Here is a 13,763-nt window from a genome sequence, read left to right on the forward strand (position 1 = left end):
GCTCAGCAGACAGGCTCCAGAAGTCACCAACATCCACTGAAATCAGCACTTGAAGCTGCACAACACTCACGAGTTTATTTCATGGCTGATGCCAATCAATGCCCACTGTGTCTTTTGGTTAAAAATCAAGAACTGTGCCTTCTGTTGTATTCACAGGACTGCCACTGGCTCTGCTCTGCACCTCTCAACAGAGGCACAGGCCCTTGCTCAAGGAGAAAGCTGCTTATGTAATAAAACCCCATGACCAATCTGGGGGAGGGACAGAGGAGAATCAATTATTTGATGGTGAAAGGTTCCCTCTTGATTTCCAAAGTAAAAAAGCAGCACTTTTCCTCCAAAACCAAAGCCAGCATACTTGTTTCTCTACTGTGGGCAGACCTACTCACCACTTTTCTCTTGCTAAGTAATAACTTTCTTTTTCTTAATCCCTGTCCTTTATCTCATTGTGTAATCCACTGCAGATTGCTTTGATTTCTTTGCTGCCTCGATTCAGTGCCTCTCAGCAGCAGCAGCCTAGCTCCAAAGCTCCAGAGCAGCCAGCATCAGCTCTCCTGCTTACCCTACGTTATCCTAGCAGCACGTGGCTCAGGCTAGCAGGGACAAGCCCTCATGTGCTGTGGTCCTGAGGACTGAGCTCTGCCTCCCCTGTCATCAGCCCTTCTCCCTTCTGCTGGGCCAGGATTATCTCTTGCCGTGGCACCAGCCCACGGGATGACGCCCAAGTCCTTGGGACAGCTCCTGCTGCACAGCTCCCTGTCTCCCACATCAGCCCTTTCCCAGCTGTGGAAAGGAGGTAGCGGAGCACTCTGTGCACAGGAGCTGGGAGCACGGCTTGTGCCCCACAGCATGGCCGTGAGAGGTGAGGTGGGGCTGCTGCTGCCCATCTGGGATGGATTATTAACAAGATTTTTTACAAACACTGCTGCTGGTGCAGAATCACCCAGGCTGGCCCACCTCCAAAGCCCTGGGGACCTTGCTGGGTGTTCAGGGGGGACATCCCAGAGCAGCTACTGCCCAAAGCTGATCCATCCCACTGCCTGCCATGGCCCAAGGCAGAGGGAGATCCCTGCAGGGAGGAGTCGTTCCAGCCCCAGGTTACCCACACAGGGCAGGAGGCATCCTCACACTAAGGCAATTCCAGGATCAAAGCAGAGATTAAGACCTCAGGAAACACCTGCACAACCTGCTCTGCTCAACCCCAAAATGAGGTAGGTGGGGGATGTCCCAGAGACAGCCACAGATGTGCCCACCAAGCTCCCAGAGTCCTTACTTGATAGTCAGGATCGCAGACATAGGAGATCCAGCCACACTGAACTGGAATTCTTCCTCAAACGTCCCCAGCACGCTGGCACTGAAGGAGACCTGAATCGTCTGGGTCCCACCAGGTGCAATGATGCCTTCCTCGGGCGCAAACTTGAAGCAGAAGCCCACGTTTGCAGTTGAAGGAATATAGGTGAAGGGAGCATCAATAGCTCCTTGGTTAATCAGCTTCACCTGCAGCAGCAAGAGAGCAAAATGGAAATACATGTGGAATCTTCCCTTCTCGTGAGTTGTTGTCTAATGATGCAATTCACACCCAGAAAAGGCAGAGGATGCTTTGTGCTGCTGAATGGCAGAAGCAACAAAAAAACCACAACAGGACAAGTTCTGCCTTTGGGTTTTCATGCAAAGCCGTGGTAACTCCACATAAGTGGAGTCCATAACCCTGGGGTTTTCCCATGGACACAGAGCACTCCACCTCTGGTCAGCATCACCAAGCTCATTCAGACCTGGCCCTGAGAGCAACGTGGGGTGATTGCAGCTGCGTGGTGAATCACCACAGAGTTGCTGCTGCCCCAGCCAGCACAGCTCCAGCAGTACCATCTACTCATTCACCTTTTCCCACGTCATGAAAACAATACATTGATAATGAGGGATCAGCATCTAAATGTATAGACAGCACCATCTTATGGTAGGAAAACTCAGCGTCTTTCCCTTCCACAGCCAAGCTTTTGAAAGTGTCTGGCATGATGCAGTGCCTCATTTTCCACCTCTTTCAGTTGCTCTCTCTTTGTTGGTTTTTTTTTTGTTTGTTTTGTTTTGGTTTGGTATTTTTTTTTGTTTGTTTTGTTTTGGTTTTGGTTTTTTTTTGCAAACTTGACACTATTGTGGGGGAGGCAAATAGGTAGAAAAATCCTTTGCTTTATTCCCAGGAGAACTTTTCTCTTTCTGGAGTCAGAGATGCACCAAGGTGAAGTGTGGTGAGGGACTGGCCAGCAAGGGAAAGAACTCCCAAGCCCTTTGCAAGGGCCAGCACTGAGCCAGGAAGCTGGATGGCTTTCCTGTGGCTTCCAGGAATAAGCAGGAGACACTTGACTGGAAGCTGTTTGCAGTGGACTGAAGCTCAAACACAGCCAGGTTGTTCCAGCTGCTTCTGAGCAGCCCAGTACAAAGGTGCCTTGTGTCTGCCACTGCCACAAAAGCCTCTGAACATGCAGCTTTTTGACCTAGTGTTGGTTTCACATGCCAAGGGTTGTTCTGCAGGAAGCCTCCCAGCTGATCCCCAGAGAAGGGACTGGGGCTTCATGAACAACAGACACACCTTCCAGACGGCCCCAGATCTGAGCAGAACATCAAATATTCCCTGCTCACAACTGCCCAGGTTGGCAGGAATTCCACAGCCCTACCAGGAGCCATCAGGATCCATCCCAAGCCCTGCTGCTCACCTCATAAACGTGGGGGGTGTTGACAGAAATGTTCCCAAAGTTCAGTGTACGACAGCTGAGTTCAACCAAGGGTCCTTGGCCTTCCCCTGTGAGGCGCAGGGGCAGCCTGCTCTCACAGCCTGGGGAGAGATGTCCATTTCAGTACAGTAATTCCCTCCGTTACACTGCATTTTCCAGGCTGCCTCAATGCTAGTCCCTGACTCTGAGCTGGATGCAACCGGCTCCTGATGCTGCAGGAGAAGATATGGACCCTTCTGTTCCCTCAGGAGATAGCCCTTGCGGCTGACTTGCAATTTCTAACCCATTCCTTGGGCTGGTTTCCAATCCTAGCCACCAGTCTGCCGAGTTTCAAACATCTCTGATGTCCTCTAGTGACAGGCCAAGGAGTAACGGGTAGAAATGGAAAGAAATTTTTGAGAGGGTGGTGAGACACTGGAGCAGGTTCCCCAGGGGCGTTGTGGAGGTTCCAGCCCTGAAAGTGTTCAAAGCCAGGCTGGATGGGCTTGGAGCTCCCTGACCTAGTGGGAGGTGTCCCTGCCCAGAGGCCTTTGAGGTCCATTCCATCCTGAACTTACTATGATGCTGAGGTTTCCTTCCCATGCACTTAGAGGAGCTCTGAATTCCATTCAGTGCAGGCACAAAGCTCATGAAGAGTTTGGCAATTGCCAAACTACCTGGCCCAGAAGCACACGACTTTGTTGCCAAAGTCCTCAACTTCTGGCACTCAGCATTGTGTTCTATTTCCACAGACGGAGCTGCAAGGTGACAACTCCCACCCAGGGACAGAAGCAGGTGCTGGCCAAGGGTGCTCCTTCCGCAAACACCCAGGGCTCAGCAGGGCTCAGCCACTCTGGTCTGGTGGTGTCTGGGCAGTGGGAGTGATCCAGGGTCAGGGAGCACATTTCTAACTCAGCTCCTACCACCTGATGATGGAGCCATGTCAAATGGACCCATCCTGGAGGTCAGTGGTCTCTAGAGGGGCTCAGTGCTTGTTCACTAAAGCTGTTCTGCTCTGTAGCTCTTTGGCCTTTGAGGGAATGCTGGCAAAGCCATGGCATGAAAACCTCTCCCTGCACTGCCTGGGTTGTTCTGGGGTCAGTAACCCACACACGGCTGTTCTGAGCCCTGGCCTTGCACGGGAGACTCCCTGGGAGCTGCAGGGCCAGTGGGGATGTGCCAGCACTGCCCTGCTGACCAGGGACTCTTCCCAGCAGTTACAGGGGAGCCCAGTGGGCTCAGGCTTGCACCGTGGCTGCACTGAGGGTGAGAGAGGCAGGGGAAAGGAGCTGTACCTGAGATGCTGCAGTAAGCCACACTTTGGTACTCCAGTGCCTCTAGGGGTTTGAAGGTCACCTTGATTTCGGCCGAACAATTCGGCCCAATTTCTCCCTCCTAAAACAGAAAGGGACAGCAAAACATTTATCTTCAAACTTCACATTTCTTGTTTTCAACCACAGTCCTGCAAGCCTTTATTTAGAGCATCAGTGATGAGTGAACAACACAAAGAGCCCAAGGAAACACTCCAAACCCAGCTCAGCACACCGCTGGAAGCTCTCAATGCTCAGCTGATCAGCTCCCACTCTCCACAATATTGCTACTGCTCTGACACAAGCCCTTGGTCACATCATGCTGCTGTCAGCTACAGTGGGATGTAACTGCCACTGTGCACTGGTGGCTCTTCACAGGAAGAGACCATGATCCCCTTCCTTGGAAATAAAACTATTCGTTTAACCTGTTTTGAAAGGAAGCAGAGGTGGGGATTATTCTGGGGTTTACACCAAGATGAGAAGGGATTTTGCTCTGTGCAGACTCCAGGCATTTATTGTCTCTCACAACGCCAGGACTCAGAATCAGAGCTCTGGTTGGTGGGAGGATGTGGTGGTTTGCTTGCACACGCAGAAAAGGAAAAGGTTTTCTGTCTGTGTGTGCAGGAGAACTCAAAAGGCCCATTTAAACCTTCCACCCTTGTGTCCAGGCTCTCAGAGGACACTGGAAGGGACACTCAGAAATAGTGCAAGGCGTGGTTACAGGAGGGGATTGGCATTTCTGTGATCAACCTTGGGCTGGATTTGGCTTCCTTTTCCCAGCCAACCATGGCAAGCCTGAGGTCAGTATGTGAACTGGCAGAGCTCCAACACCCTCTGCTGAACCCCAGGCACCACGGGGGAGCCCCTGCCTACAAGAACTGCTCCCTGTGGGCACTGCAAGGACACGCACGGAGCGCCCTTGAGCTCGAGCCCTGGCAGCAGAGCTCGGCTTTGTCAGGCTCCCAGCCCTGCCCTGAGCCTGCAGGGCAGAAACGCTTTTAGCAGCGAGCTCTGCAGCTGCACCAAAACTCCACATCCTTCCTCCCAGCACATCGGGCCAGCTGAGCATCTGCCGAGTGACCGCATCCGGGTGGGTGGGAGGAGGAAGGGGAGGAGGAGGAGGAGGGGGAGGAGGAAGAGGAGGAATATGCAGCTACCACTTACCACTGGCTCAATGAAAAAAATGTCATCGGAGAACAGCATGGGGTCTTCTTGCACCTTTGCTATCTCCTCCTGGACCGTGTCACTCAGGAGGGCAGTGTAATCTTCACAAGAGCCCTTCTCCTTCTCTGTTTTTTCCTCCTCCGTTAAGTTTTCCAGCCACGTCTCTGTCCACGGCTCCAGAAAACGACACTGCCTGCAGCCACAGGAGAGACAAGGCCAGCAGATAATTGAATAAGCCACATATTTGCAGAGGGAAGTGTGAGTGCAGGAGGGCAAAGCACTTGGGGGAGGAGCAGCAGCAGCTCCCCAGCAAAGGCTGACCCCAAGCCGTGGGGTCCCACACGGATCAGAGGATAACTTGCTGCTCACTGGCACAGCAGGTAGTTTTACTCCACACCTGCAAGCTCAGGAGAGGTTTCCAAAGCCAGCAGCCCTCAACCTCCTGGCTCAAAGGTTCTGCCAAAACTGAGGGAGAATCCACCAGCCACTTCAAGTGGCTTTTCCTACCACTGAGCTGCTCGGGGGAGGCAGATAAAGACCTCGGAGCAGGACTTCCCTGGGAAGGGGAGACGAAGCTGGGTTGCAGCTACATGTTACCAGCATCACTCTTTGTTTCTTCCATTTTGGACCTGCCCTGTTCCCTACTCTGCCTTTCACAGGAGCATCCCAATGGAAAGGGATGAATTCAGGCACCGCACCCCTTCAGTGACATTCAAGGTTTTATGCATGAAAGCAGAGGCTCTGAGAGGGGAAGGGACTTTGTTGTGCAGGAGGGAGACAGCAAACTCCTGGAGAGGCCTTTTCACAATCCAGAGCTTTTTGGGCCCCATCCCAGTGCATGGTAGCAAGAGTGTCCTGAGAGGGAAAGGGTCCTGCACTGTCTCCTCTCATAAAAAAGTCCTCTCTGCTCTGAGATCTCAAGAGCTGCTCTGACAGCAGGACAGGGGCCTTGGAGCTACAACCATGCCTAAGACTGGAAGTAAGGAAGAATAAAATGTCCTGGTGGCAGTCTAGGACACAAACTGGCATGAAAACAGATGTAATTGGGGAAAAAAAAACCAAAAAACAACAACAAAAACAATCAAAAACAAAAAAACAAAACAAAAACAAAAACAAAACAAACAAAAAAAACCTACAAAACCAAAACCAGGTTGAAGTTTACTTTGGGGAAACCTAGTTGGTTCTGAGGGGACAGTGGATCACCTGGGGTCCAGGCTGAGGCAGGCAAGTGGGAAAAAATGGAAATAAACAGCCCAGGGAAGTAGCCAGAGAGGGTCATGGGGTTTTTTGTTAACACACAGAGTTTGTCTGGAAGTCAGACACTGTGTAAGGCGATAGAGAACACTGGAAAGCCAAGAAGCCCAGGGCACTAAAGGACCCTCTCACCAGCCATTCAGGTGGGCAAGGGTCGATCTCCTGGTCCTTTGCAGGCAATTTAAAATGGCTCTGGGGGCTGCAAGCGACCTGGCCCGCAGCAACCAGGGGCTTGCCACGGCAGTTTTGGCCCAGCAGTTTTGGCCCCGGCGTTTTTTCAGTTTTTGCACAAGCAGGCTGAGCAGAAAGGGTGCAGCCACCCACCCTCCTTGTGTAGTGGCTTGTGTCTTTTTGCTGGTTGCGAGGTGCTTGCCTTTTTTTTTTTTTTTTTTTTTTTCTTTCTTCTTTTATATTTCCCCCAGCTATGCTTTACAAATGATGACAAGCCATTGCTGCTGCTGCTGCCAGCAGGAGTGTACTAACTCAAACAGAAGCTCCCAGGAAGGACGCAGCTCTCCAGGCCCCTGGCTGCAGGGAGGGTCTGAGCCTGGTGTTAATATCAGAGGAAGTGCAAAAGACACCTGCGTGTGGTGTGGGCAGGTGAATGATCTGCTCTGCCCAGTGGCAGAGCTTAAGGAAGAAGTGGAAAGGCTGAGGAGCATTAGGGAGAGCGACACAGAAATAAACTGGTGGAGTTACACCCGTCCAACCCTGAGAGAAGCTCAGCAGGAGCCAGAGGAGCCCGGCCCTTCTTGGGATCAGGCAGAAGGAGGAGGCCTAGGAGACAGTGGGGAATGGAAGTGGGTCTCTGCTGGGGAGGTAATAAAATTCCGTCCTGACCCCCATCACCTACCCAGGTGCCCTGACAGAATAGGTATGAGGCCTGGCTCCAGCGGGGCAGGCAGATGACACTAAAGAAAAAATTCTGTCTGGAGAGTCTCCCAGCTGCACTTGGTCTGTCACACAGATCACAGCCTCAAGAGTTAAGAAGAAAAGAAGGGCAGTGGTAGTAGGTGACTCCCTTCTAAGGGGAGCTGAAGGCCCTGTACATTGACTGGATCCATTCCACAGGGCAGTGTGCTGCCTCCCTGGGGTCCAGGTACGGGATATCACCAGGAAATTCCCTAATAACTAAATGAACTTCATCTGTTCACCACTGTCTCGGGTACAGTGACCGTGAAATAATAAGAGTTCTCAATATTCAGTGAAACAAGGAGGGGCATCAACGAAACTTCTACTCTGGACTTCTGGAGGGCAGATTCGGCCTGTTCAAGAGACTGATTTAGGGAGAACCCTGGGAAACAGCCCTTAAAAACAAAGGAGTCCAGGAAGGATGGACATACTTCAAGAAAGAAGTCTTGAAGGCACAGGAACAGACTGTCCCTGTGTGCTGAAAGGCGAGCTGGCAGGGAAGACAACCAGCCTGGATGGGCAAGGAGCTTCTGAAGGAACTAAGGGAAAAAAAGAGTGTGTATCACCTTTGGAAAGCGGGCGAGCTGTTTAAGGATGTTGCCAGGTCATGTAGGAAGAAGATTAGAGAGGCAAAAGCCCAATGAGAACTTGAGGAAATCCAGTCATTGCAGCCAACATTTCCTTCCCAAAATGCCATCCTTGGCTGGAGTTTAAGTGGAACTGGAATGCCTAGTGCTGAGCTCCTGAAGCCAGCAGGGACACACACCCTAGTGCCAGGCACGGTTTACTTGGCCCAAACCATTCAAAAGCACCAACACCCCCCCGAGGCCACACGTCAGTTTTAGCCTTGGGCCATGTATCTCAGTGAAATGCATCTGTCAGACTAACCTCCTCTTCTCTTTATTCTCTTCTTCCTCAGTAGGAAAAGTCTTCCACTGGAAGTGGGCCGTGACGTTACTTCTGTTTTCAATGAACACGGTTGTGTGGTTTGACATGGTGATGAAAGTCTTCTCAACCTCCACAAAATTTGTGCTCAACCCAGCACGGACAGCTCCAGCTTCTCCATGGAGCTCTGTGTGGATGCTTTCTTCACCTGGAACAAAGCAAAGGGGAGTCTTTGCTCAGCTCAGTTGCTGATGGAAGCACAAGGAACAGAGCAAACCACGGGTCACAGAAGAAAGTGTCACAGCTTTTAGCTGAACGAGCAGTTCCATGGATCAGTACATTTATCACATCCTGACAGCTCTGGGTGTACGGCGTGAGGATGTCCTGGGCACCTCCTTAAACACCTTATTTCTGAGAGTGTTTGTGCAGATTTGGCCCCAAGGTGACAGTATGTGCAGTGAGATTTGTCAGTGTGCTCCGGTGACCCACTCAGATCACGGGGATTTCTGCATCAAAGTCCTTCAGGTGACGCTGAGGAGCTCTGTTCAGTCCTGGCTTGCCCAGGGTCTCCCTGGGCACCCCACCAGACTCCTGTCTCTTCTGATCCCTTGGATCCCTTGTTGCTGACAAAAAAATACGCCTGGGGGCATGTGGGCAGCAAAAGGAGGCCCAGAGGAACAAGTGAAGTGACAGCCCACAGCAGAAGGGGACACAGGTGAGGAAACACAACCAGCCTGGCTCTGCAATATGCCAAACCACTACAAAACAAACACCGTGAAAATCATCATCATCTCCCTGTCCAAACCCACAGCCACATCAGTCTTGAAAGATTTTATATTGTTCTGATCTCAAAAACCAAGCTGGAGCATTTCAAATTAAATAAAAAAGGGACAAAGGAAAGATTAATAAGTACAGAGCAGCTTCTGTATGAAGGCTGAATGGGATTCCTCAGTCTAGAAATCAAATGGGAGATAGATGTGAGAGGTTTGCAATAGCATGAACAGTCTGGGAAATGGGGACAGGGAAAAATTTGTCTTGATTTGTCACCAAACAGGAACTCGAGGGCCTGGAAATGTTATTAGACAGAAACTAAATATATGTGTAAGGGCAACATAGCAAAAGGGTCTGTGACAAGCCAATGGAGAAGCAGCATATGGGATAGAGGTGTGCAAGAAACACATTTGCATTGGAGAGAGTCTGATGGAAACCTCACACCTCACATACAGCACTGCCCAGGAATAAAATAAAATTAATAAAATTTCACCCAGGCACAGCCACAGGGTCGTGGAGAGTCAGGGTTCCTCCTTCCTCCACTCAGCAACTCCCAGAAAAACAGGAGTCCAAAAATCTTAGCCCTGTTAGAGGGGATCCACTTTATCAACCCCCTAAACACCAGGGAGTTCTCTGTTTTCTGTGGGGTAAAGCTGATCAGGGGAGGGACCTCTAGAGGGAATGGAGGGGGATGGGACACAGGGAGCACCGGTGGAGAACTGTCCTGTGCCCCGTGCAGGGCCCAGCACTCACCTGTGCTGCAGCACAGGGACCCGGAATGGTCACCGGTCGTCAGCGGGTGAAATCCCACTGTCACCTGCATGCTGTCACCAGCGCCCAGAGTTCCCATGGCCGGAACCACGGAGAAAGGACTGCAACACAGAGAGAGAGCAGCAGCTGCAATGCTCTGGTTCCTTTTGTTGCTCTTTCCCAGCCCTGTTATCACCCAAAGGTGTTTTGCACAAGGACAGATCCTCACCTCTGGGTGCTCAGCTGGTAACGAGCTGCCCGGTTACCGACATTGCGAACCAGCAGAGTCTTCTGGGTGCTGCACTTGACCGGACAGCCCGAGAAGTCCAGCTGCTCAGGGAAGTCCAGGATAGCTCGGGCACCAATGGCCCGAATTGGCACAACTATCCTTTCGCTTGGAGTGATGCAGACGAGCTCGTGGGAATAATCCTGCAGGAAAAGAAACTAGCTCAGCACGGGACATTTAGTGCCATCCCCATGGCAGAAGAAAAACCGTTTCCTATAACCCTTCAAGGGCATCAATTTACCTATTCCACCCTAAAATGAACACTGAGTTCTACTAATATGTCACATTTTAAAGGCACCAGTGCACTTTGCAAAACCTATCTCAGTGGCATTAAGTTCTTTTGTCACTTGGGTCATCCAGAGAACAGCCCTAGGACACCCTAATTTTTACTCTAAATTTTAATGATGTTAAATAATTCCTAAGCCCCTTCTAGGGAACATGGAGCTAGGGAACACAGGACATTCCTCTTTAGGTTTCTATATTCCCACTGTTGGAGAATAGGACAAAGTGTTATAGTGACTCTAAGCAGCAAAAAGAAGATGAGAAAACAGCTGCACCCAAAAAGCTCCTGCACCTCTGGCCTGGTGTAGAAACATCAGTTGGCTCAGAACTGCCCTCTAACTTTGCCTCTCCAACCACGTCAGGAGAAGAACAGTGCTAAGGAGGTGGCAGCATGCTGTTGGAAAGAGCCTCTCTTTGCTTCCCTGCAAGGCTTCCTCCCTTCCATGCCACGTCCTAAACCCTTCTGTATGAACAAGCCTCCAGATCACAGCACTGAGATCAGACTTGCCAGGGCCCCAGCACTGGTGTTCAAACCTCCCCACAAAAGCACCTTTGGCAGGGAACGGGTGCCAGGTGACAGAGCCACCACAGTGACAGGCGTGAAGACGGAGCCACAGCAGTGTCACTGCCACAGGCTCTGGGGTCACAGCTCTGCCTGCAGGTTGTGCCTGCCCTACACGAGCTCTTTCAGGGAGGTGACCAAGGCCCCTGCAGCGCACCAACCTCCTGCTGGCTAAGGGCACCTAGAGCCCCGTGTGCCTGTGCCAGGCCGGGCTCACGGGCACAGCACATCCTCTGCCCTGGCCCTGCAGCTGTATCATGGTCAGCTGTGCTCTGGGACAGCACAGCTGCAAGGCTGGAGAACACAGGGTGTGAAAAAGCACCGTCTTTGCTCCAGCCCAGGGTGAGGCAGGGAAGCTGTTGCCAGCCAGGAAGGAGGAAAGCCCTCTGACCTCTCTGTTCCTCTAGTGTTTTCCACAATAATGAAATCCCTTCCACTGTACCTAGAGATGGCGGAAGATCTATCAACGCCCCTCTGTCATTTTCACTGTTCCCCGTGCTCTTCCCTTGGGAACGCTCAGGAATGTGCAGGGAGGGGCAGCAGAGCCTGTCAGGCCCGGGCGCAGTGCCTGACAGCGCGTGCCAGGCTGTGAGTGGCTGCAGGCTGCCTGCCCACGGCCTGGAGCCAGGCTCACAGCATGGAATGTGGGGGTGCACCGAGGGCAGGGAAAACAGTGGCTTCGGAGAGAATTCTGTGGCTTGGCTCCTCCAGTCTCACCTTGTTCTCGTCGGGGGTGAAGCGGATGCGCACAGGGGCGGACGCGCCCGGCAGCACGACGCGGTATGCGTTGTTGGAGCACGTGAGCTGGAAGTAAGGCGAGCTCTCCATGGAGACCTTCACCACCCGACGAAACTGCAGGAAAAACATGAAACGATGGTTTTGCTGCTTGTGGACACAGGATGAAAGGAGACCTGTCCGTGCCCTGGTGACATCCCTCCTTGACCCCTTTTCCAAAGCACTTTCAGCTGTGGAGGTACAGGCACATAATTCCCAAGGGTGAACTCGAATCCCTTCTGTCTGGGTCCAGCATTTTGGCCAGCACTGGGGCAGTAGGGCAGTGCCTGGTGGGAAGGAAGGGCCGAGCAGGTCAGCACCAGCAGGATGGAGACAGAGCACTTGAACCAAGTCCTCTGCATATTCAACAAGGCCAAAAAACCTGCTGGCTCCTGCCTGCACACAGCCATGCAGTAGTCGTGTTCCAGAGGGGGAATGTGCTGCCTGAAAGCAAAACAGCACGTTATCCTGGGGGAAGGAAGAAATTCCCTTCTAGCAGATGAGGTTTGGGTAGGGCAGTTCTGGGGATACAGTCATGCAGGCAGACCAGCAAGAGAGGAGACCAAACACTGTGGCCGTACCGGGAATAAAAGCAAACCTGAAAAGCAAAAGGAACACAGCAAGACAACCCCTAAAACAAGGAGATGGCAAAGGGAATTTAAATGAGCAGTAAAGCAGCAAGGAAGAATCATGAAACCATGAGAGCAATCAGCTTGCCAAAAGTGACAGAAACACAGACAGGCTGTGCCTACCAACTATGGACTTCGAAGGCATTTTCTGCCTGGAGAAACACGACCAGCACTGACTCACAGTGTGGTTCCAGTATTAAAAGCCAATCTTGGCTCTCCAGGGGTTCTTGCTGCCTGTGCAGGCAAGCTGAGCTGCTGGGCATTCCTGCCTGCAGCCAGCAGGCCAGGTTCTGCCCTCTGGGAAACACAGACACCGCAAATGTGCATTTTCTAGCACATAGATATCAACCCCTGAGCACCAAAATGCTCTCAAAAAGTCTAAACCAGATGATTTTGACTCCCTCCCGTCTCTTGCCATCAGCCTGCTTTTGGCACAAGGCTCATTTGAGAAAATGCTGCCCTGACTGAAATTCAAATGGTCTCAGTTTTCCTCTTTACAGTGGAACACAACTGCTGACATTTTTCAGCTTTTTCCCTCTCAACTCTCTTGGGAAACTGCAAAACAATCACAATTTCTTCAAGTGAAGGTAAAAACCTCCAGGAGCACTTGGCTTTGGATGTGCTGAGGTTCTCCAAAGGAAAAGCAGAGCACCATGGTGCTTTTGGAAAACCTGAGCAGAGCTGGATGAAGCCTAGCAGGAGCCCGAAGTGGCACCTGAAGCCTCCTGCTGCTTCTGCTACATCAGCCTGATTCCAGGGCTGTTTCAGAACACACTTCCTGCAGTGCCAGTGCCATTAATGAAAAGTGATTCCAGCACAAAGTGGAGAAGACTCAGCCCCTGAGCTTTGACTGTGAGCTGCACAAAGGGAGCCAAACAGGCTGAGAGAGGCAGAGGAGCCAAGATGAACCAAGGAGACACAGGATGTGGTGTACACTCAAGGCAAAGCTTGAGAGCAGGTAAGAACTGTACAGCCCTCAACATTCCTATCAATCCAGAGCTTTCAAGAGAAGGCAGCTCCTTTGGGATAGATACCATCAACACATGGCCAAGATCAGGGGAGAATTCCCAGCACAGGAAGATTTCCACCATCTTGCAGAACAAAGGTGCTGAGACATTTTCTTGTGGATGTGCTGCAGCAGATAACTTGCTTTGCTGCACACTCTGGGAATTACACCACTCTCCTCTTCCAGCACAGTGTTAAAGCTCCACGCCCCAGCACTTACCTTGTCCTTATTCGTGACAGACAGCACCATCTCAGAGACCTCATGGGCGACAAAGTTCTGAAATACCACCTCTGGTGGGGAAATCTGAAACAAGTTCTGCTTCAGGGGAACTGACGACACCTGGAGAGGCGAGAGAGAGCAGGGAGAGGTTCAGCTGCTGGGAGGAAGGCTCATGAAGGATCCCTGACACTGACCCCCAGTGAAGTACAGGCCCTGGGTGAGCACGTCTGCCCAGCCCACACTGGGCAAGCAGTGGC

At 51.7% G+C, this 13,763-nt stretch overlaps 1 protein-coding gene across 1 annotated transcript; it reads right to left on the reverse strand.

Moving 5' to 3' along the window:
• Nucleotides 1-1,209: 1,209 nt before the first annotated feature.
• LOC137467634 (hydrocephalus-inducing protein homolog) lies at nt 1,210-12,244 on the reverse strand. The gene is made up of 8 exons (XM_068179096.1): nt 11,596-12,244; nt 9,978-10,177; nt 9,752-9,870; nt 8,231-8,435; nt 5,177-5,369; nt 3,998-4,097; nt 2,706-2,824; nt 1,210-1,494 (listed from the first exon to the last, which is right to left on the reverse strand). Exons 1-8 carry the CDS (start codon nt 11,743-11,745, stop codon nt 1,267-1,269), a joined length of 1,314 nt encoding a protein of 437 aa, XP_068035197.1. The 5' UTR covers nt 11,746-12,244; the 3' UTR covers nt 1,210-1,266.
• Between the last annotated feature and the right edge of the window lie 1,519 nt (nt 12,245-13,763).

Source organism: Anomalospiza imberbis, unplaced genomic scaffold (assembly GCF_031753505.1).
Source record: "Anomalospiza imberbis isolate Cuckoo-Finch-1a 21T00152 unplaced genomic scaffold, ASM3175350v1 scaffold_72, whole genome shotgun sequence".
Taxonomy (NCBI): Eukaryota; Metazoa; Chordata; class Aves; order Passeriformes; family Viduidae; genus Anomalospiza; species Anomalospiza imberbis.

What these genes read in the sequence shown, in the direction of transcription:
- LOC137467634 (XM_068179096.1), bottom strand. Translation starts at nt 11,745, where the DNA reads ATGTTTTTCCTGCAGTTTCGTCGGGTGGTGAAGGTCTCCATGGAGAGC. An exon ending in GTCCCTGTGCTGCAGCACAG is followed by an intron (nt 8,436 to 9,751) that starts GTGAGTGCTGGG and finishes GCTTTGTTCCAG; the next exon opens with GTGAAGAAAGCATCCACACA. An exon ending in ACACCCCCCACGTTTATGAG is followed by an intron (nt 1,495 to 2,705) that starts GTGAGCAGCAGG and finishes TTGCTGCTGCAG; the next exon opens with GTGAAGCTGATTAACCAAGG.